This window comes from Cryptotermes secundus, unplaced genomic scaffold (genome assembly GCF_002891405.2).
Source record: "Cryptotermes secundus unplaced genomic scaffold, Csec_1.0 scaffold1277, whole genome shotgun sequence".
NCBI classification, from domain to species: domain Eukaryota; kingdom Metazoa; phylum Arthropoda; class Insecta; order Blattodea; family Kalotermitidae; genus Cryptotermes; species Cryptotermes secundus.
In genome coordinates, this window is record NW_019741994.1 from 173460 (window position 1) to 180218 (window position 6759).

General features: G+C 37.4%; 1 protein-coding gene across 2 annotated transcripts in view; it reads left to right on the forward strand.

The window, feature by feature from the left end:
- The window catches only part of LOC111872980 (sugar transporter SWEET1), a 23639-nt gene that overhangs the window by 1750 nt on the left and 15130 nt on the right, over positions 1-6759 (forward strand). For both annotated transcript variants that reach the window (XM_023867320.2, XM_023867319.2), the window contains exons 3-4: positions 1609-1686; positions 4383-4506. In XM_023867320.2, coding sequence (XP_023723088.1) covers positions 1609-1686; positions 4383-4506 — 202 coding nt within the window. The remainder of the gene's footprint in view (positions 1-1608; positions 1687-4382; positions 4507-6759) is intronic.

Here is a 6759-nt window from a genome sequence, read left to right on the forward strand (position 1 = left end):
TAGTTACCATCATTTAGTATATGCAAATAGCTGTGCAATAGTGCACTCGTCAGCAACATGCAAATAAAACAAATAAAAATTATACTAACAATCCAGAAAAGTTATAAAAGAAACAAGTACAATTCAGTATTTATGCTTAGAAATAAAAATACAGTGATAATTAATACACTCTGCAAAGATACATGATCAACTGTGCAATAGGGCACTTGTCCAAATGTATTAAAAAAAGAGATATACAGATTGTTATTATGCTAGAAACAAATTGCAACAATATACTCCTTGGGGCACTTGTCCAACAGAGACAGATACAGGTAAACATACCAAAAAGTTAAAAGAACTAAAAAAATATGTAAACTTCAACATCTATGTTTCAAGAGTTTGATAATTAAAATACTCTTTCAGTGAGTAGTAAGAACCAGCATACAAGAATCTCTTTAAGGCTGCCTCAAAAGATTTTTGATCATTAGATAATTCTTTGAGTTTCGCAGGTAAGTGATTAAAGATCTTTATGCCTGAGTAATAAGCTCCCCTTTGAACTTTAGTCATAGAAACACTTGGGGGAAATAAATTGTTGTTTTGTCTAGTACCGATACTATTAATTTCAGAATTCCTTAAGAACATGTGTCTATTATTTACAATGTATTGCATCAGGGAATACACGTATTGAGAACACAAAGGTAAGATTTTCATTTCCTGGAATGAATCCCTGCACGAATCTCTTTTCTTCAAGCCCTTCATTATTCTTATTACCCTTTTTTGTATCCTAAAAATTTTTATACTATATGGAGAATTACCTCAAAAAATAATACCATAAGTCATGATGGAGTGTATGTAAGCAAAGTAAAGCATCCTCAGACTGCTGCAGGACAGGATGGGTTTAACTGCCCTCATTATAAAGCATGCTGAACTTAGTTTAGCAATGAGATAATCAATATGATTTTTCCAAGTTAATTTGTTATCGATATATAAACCCAAAAATTTAATCCAGTTAGAATTAACTACTTCTTTATGCCTGAAACTAATATAGTTGTCTAATTCGTCATGGTTCATTGTTGTAAACTGCAAATTGTAAGTTTTTTTTAAGTTCAGAGTTAACAAGTTAGATTTAAACCATTTATTAACCTCGTGGAATATTTTATTCATAATTGAGTTATAGCCGTTAGGTTCAGGATTAGTTACAATTATGCTTGTATCATCGGCATATAAAAAGATGTTAGCCCCTTTAATGGAAACTTTAGTTATATCGTTTATGTACAGAAGAAAAAAAAGCAGTCCAAGGATAGAACCTTGCGGCACACCAAATTTTACCTCCGCCCACCTGGACGAAGAGCAATTAACAGAATCATTAGTGTCTAGGTTCACTCTTTGATATCTTCCAGTAAGATATGACTTAATTAAAGCACCAAATTTCCCAGTAATTCCATAAAACTCTGCCTTTTTTATTAGTATATCATGACTAACGCAGTCAAATGCTTTTTGTAAGTAAAGGAATTTCAGTTGTGAATGTCATTTTATATTCATGTGTAATAAAGTTTGCTTGACAGATTAGTTCACAACTTAAAGAGAAGTTATTTTGTATCATGTAACATGATTTTATCTCTTTTACAGTCTGGTCTGTCAGAAATACGTACGGAATGGTACTACAGGAGATTCTTCACCTTTCCCATTTGTTTCAGGATTTCTTTCGTAAGTTTGTTGCACGATTTCTTCAATTTAAAGCAGTTTTTCATTAGGTTTCATCTCAGAGGGCAATATTGTCTGAGTTACACAATGGTTACATATTTGCCTCTTATGTGAAAGACTTTGGATCCAAGGCTATTCAGGTCTTACTTATTACCCTTGGTGGTATGGTCCTTTAAGAACTGGCCTTCTTTACAACAAATGCCCATTCTTCTCTATTTGCCTTTTGCCTCCATACTTCGCTATTACCTCTCATGAATCATTCTCTAAATCTTCGAGCCATCTCAATTGTGGCCTTCTCACTGTTTGTCTACCTTCTGACCTTTAAAATTTCTTAGCCATCCTTATTTTATCCATTCACTTATATATCTCTCGCCTTCTCCTTTCAGTATTTGCTGCCAAATCAAGGGGTTCATATAAATCTTGTCTAGTTCTGATTGTGCAACCCCCTTGCACAGTTGCTGGCCCATACAGCTTCCTCAAAATTTTCCTCTCCCGCATATGAGGCACTATGCTAAAAGCCAAAAGGTCACTGGCTCTATGCCTGATGAGCTCATTGTTTGTTTTTTTTTTTCAGTTTACCTAATTCTTCCATCCACAGTATGGCCCTGGGGTCAACTCATCCTCTAACAGAAATGAGTACCATGAATCTTCCTGTGGGGGAAAGTGCGGCTGGTGTGTAAAGCTGACAACCTTTCCGCCATCTGTGAGCTTATTGTCTAGTAAATGTGGGAGCCTTGACATCTCACAGCCCTGTGAGCCTCTACGACCTGTCACAGAAATAACTTTACCTTTATATATTTAACATAGCTTCATCCTTTTCACTCAGAGACCATGTTTCACATTTGTACATCTCAACTCATTTTAACATTATTTTGTACTTTTTAATTTTTCTATGTTCTGTTTACTGTTCTACACTTAAAAATGTGTTGTAATTGGTCAGATACAGTGTAGAAATTTTCACTGGGTGATGTGTGAAAATTGTTTATAACAACACAACATTACACTTACCCCCCAAAATGTTTATTATGAACATGTGTTACTTTTCATTATGTATAGTGTGTAGAAGCCTGGAAGATGTGTGAGGTCATAAGTAATTGTTTTTACATAACATTCCACACTTTTGAAACATTGCTGTATGCACATATGCATGGTGGGCAGACCATATTGTGTCACTTGTCGCCACAGCATGATGCATTTGCATTCTGGGTATGAAGGAGATGGCCACCAGATATGGATATAGCTGTGAATATATTGATATGTGTTTAATTAACTTCCCGACAAGTGGCAGTTGCTTGGTCAGTATAGTTCACTTGCAGACTCAAGCCACAGAGTTTGCTTATTTAAGTGTTCTTATCTTATTTAATGATGTTTTCAGTATCTCAGATTCTATAGCAACAGATGATAGAATGATTGGTGAATAATGAACTTCAGAGGATTTGGAAGAAAAGTCACAGCCTAATTTGAGCGGTATCCTGGCATTTTTCTTGTTGGAATGATGAAAATTACTTAAAACCTGTGTCAGGATAGCCAGCTTGTGAATGCAGATTTGAGCTTCTGACCTAAATTTGAAGCAGGGATGCTAATTTCCCGATCATGACAGTCAGTGTTAATATGGTGAATAAACCGCCCTGGACAGCTTACAAACAGTGGCCCTCCATCATGGCAGTCACACAGGGAGATAGCAGCTCCTTGCCATGTCACATTATGAAATATCAACAGTCCTTCTACTTGGCAGGTTCTTACAAATAAATAGTAGTAAACTGTGATAAGAGGTTTGGAATTTCTTGACTAGCTGAGCATCTGTCAGCTTCTCATGAACAATTCACCATGCATGTAACTGTCAGATCCCTTTAAGGACAATGAGGTCATAACTGTAGGACTTAAACAATAACTGATCTGCAGAACTGAAAACTGAGGTTTCACTTTACTCCATTGGTATATTAGAATTTAAAATGCATTGAGACATACAGATTGGATGACATAATGTTTCTTCTCCTCTTCTTGCAGTACTTTCACTCTGACTGCACTGCTTATGTTAAAAATCATTATTTGAGAGTATTTGTACTGTAGCATATTGACATATGCTGCTGTTTTCTGGAACATTTTGCCAAAGTCACAAAATCGTTTCTGGGATAATCATCTCCTTTCCTTTGATATGACATGGACTGCATAGAAAAAGATGTATCCAACAATTCTTCTATTGTAGCTCGTATTCACTGCCACAGGAATGTTTTTACCAAGCCGTTGCCTAGCACCGAATGTAGGGATACACTCAACCGAGCATTGCATAGCAACGGTATGAGGGATACACATACAGACACACAGACTGATGGGAGGATTTATGAAGTACACCGTTGAGATGGGCTCAGGTGCCATGATATATATACTAAGTTTCATAAAGATTTGTTCATGCATTCAGAAGTTGATAGATGGGAGGGGGGATTCACCAGCAGCATGGAGATCGCATAAGCCTGCTTCAGGAAAGTAGGCTAAAAACATTGTCATGTTTATGATATGAGTTAATTGTGTATTTGAAGTGCTGTATTGTTGATTCACAGTGGGCTGATTTCTTTTACTGTGGCAGTTTAATGCAGAGTATCCCAGGCCAGTGTGTGGCATGCAGAGGACTACATGTGATGATTACAGTTATATGTCGCAGTATGAAGGCAATGTTTTAACTGGTAGTGTTGTCTTTGTAGGTCTTGTATTTGGTTACGTTATGGATTCCTTCTTCAAGATCCATCACTTATCGTAGTCAATACAATAGGAGCATCACTACAACTCGCCTATGTAGTTACATTTTATTTCTACACCATAACAAAGGTAAATATACAAATATATGAATATTTTTTAACAAAAGATAAAGTTATCTCTGTAACAGGCCGTGGAGGCCAATAGGGTTGTGAGCCAGCGAGGCTTCCACATTTTCTAGACAGTCGGCTCACAGATGGTGGTGAGGTTTTCAGTGTCCTGCACTGGCCTCTTTTGGCCCATAGGAAGATTCCTGGTACTCATTTCTGTCGCAGGCAGAGTCGATCACATGGCCGTAGTGCGGCTTGAAGGATCATGTCAATTGAAAAATCCAGTGACCTCAACAAGAATGGAACCTGCGACCTTCCAGCTTATAATATAGTGTTACTTTTTTTTATTTTTTGAGTGAGCACAGTATTCTGTTTTTACTAGTGATATTTCAGAAAAGAATATTGTTTAATTTCAGTAACTCTGTGTCCATTTATTCTGTTCCTTAAAACTTATATGCATACATTAAGAAACTTTTATTTAAAGTGTATGGGTACTTCAAGAGGAACTGGAAATACTTAATATATGTGATTCTTGTAAAAGGTAAAGTTATCCTTGTGTTTAATTAACCTTTATTATCAGTGAATAAGTGCCACCGCCACACGCCACAATGTGAGGGCTTATGGGGAATTGAAGGTATGGCTCTACGCATTCTAAAGTTCAGTACTAGATGTAGGTGAGTGATTAATTTCAGCCCCCTTCTCCCAGGAAAGAGCCCACAGTAACCACTGAGCAGAAGGCGTGTTGATCCCCAGAGCTGTTCTGAATTTCTGTGGAGAAAAAATCTGGCCCTGCCAAGAATCACACCCAGTTCCTGTTTAAATCTCATGGGACTGTGAGTTTGGTGGCTGTTTTTAAATTCATGGGTAATAGTTTATCATCTGAGAATGGATTTTAAATTCCCAGTCCAGTAGATCTGGTGGTCATATTTTAACTGGGGGGTAACAGTATTTGCATTGAAGGATTGCAATTCTGGGCCAGCTAGACTGCACACATGCAGTTGCACAGTATTGTAACATAGTGAATAAAGAATAAGCACCACAGCTTGAGGATAAATGGTATGGAGAAGTAGAAATATAGCGCCATGCAATCTTCATCTTGGCACTAGAGGCAGGTGAGCTGTTAGCTTAATGTCCTGACCACGTAATAGGGGTTGGCCACAGAACTGGTTTGTTTTGGCAAAGAGAGAATCCTGCCCCTGCTGGAAATCAAACCTGGGTCATCCAGTTCATAGCCTAGTCACCATATGATTGATCTATCCCAGCTCTTTATAGTTCATGTGTCATATTAAACAGTATCTGGTGTAGGCACTAGCATATTTGGTTGATGAACTATGCTACAAGCCAGAAGATTGCAGGTTCAGGTCCCAGTGAGGTGGATTTTTTCAATTACCTAATGCTTCCAGCCACACTGTGTCCCTAGGGTTGACTCAGCCTCTAACAGAAATGAATACCAGGAATCTTCCTAGAGGTAAAGGGCAGCCGGTGCGTAAGGCTGACAACCTTACCACCATCCGTAAGCTGATTGCCTAGAGGAAATGTGGGAGCCTCTACATCTCTCAACCCTCACTGCCTGTTACAGAGATAGCTTTACCTTTACCTTATTAAACAGTATTTCTATATATTTCCATTAAAGCTTGCTTTCTCTTACTTATTAACTAATAATTTATTTATGATAAAGGTAATCATAGGATGGTGCCAGGGAGAAAATGAAGTGGGACATAATGTAATCAAAGATGAAGTCGGCACATTTCACCAAAGTATCAGTAAACATTCACCAGATTATGCAGCATGACAGTCCAGAAGACATTATTCTTTTGAGAGTACAGAGCTTTAATAAATTCAACGGATATTAAGCATCCTATTGTATTAACCCTTTGACGTGGTCATTTAAATTCCGCGGCCGCGGCTCCTGCGGTAATATATTCAGCCGGCCATTTAAATTTTACTCGAAAATTATTTATTCATCATTGTTCTTAAATTCTATGAGATAGGAACATGAAACTTTCACTAAAATGATCTTAAATGGTGGTTTTATAACCTTACCTTATAATATGGGCGCCCTGTATCTCGGCCATGGAAGCAGGTTGTTTAGTATTTCAGCAGTGAATGGTACGCCTTGAAGGATGAAACTTTCACTAAAATGATCTTAAATGGTGGTTTTATAACCTTACCTTATAATATGGGCGCCCTGTATCTCGGCCATGGAAGCAGGTTGTTTAGTATTTCAGCAGTGAATGGTACGCCTTGAAGGATGAAACTTTCACTAAAATGATCT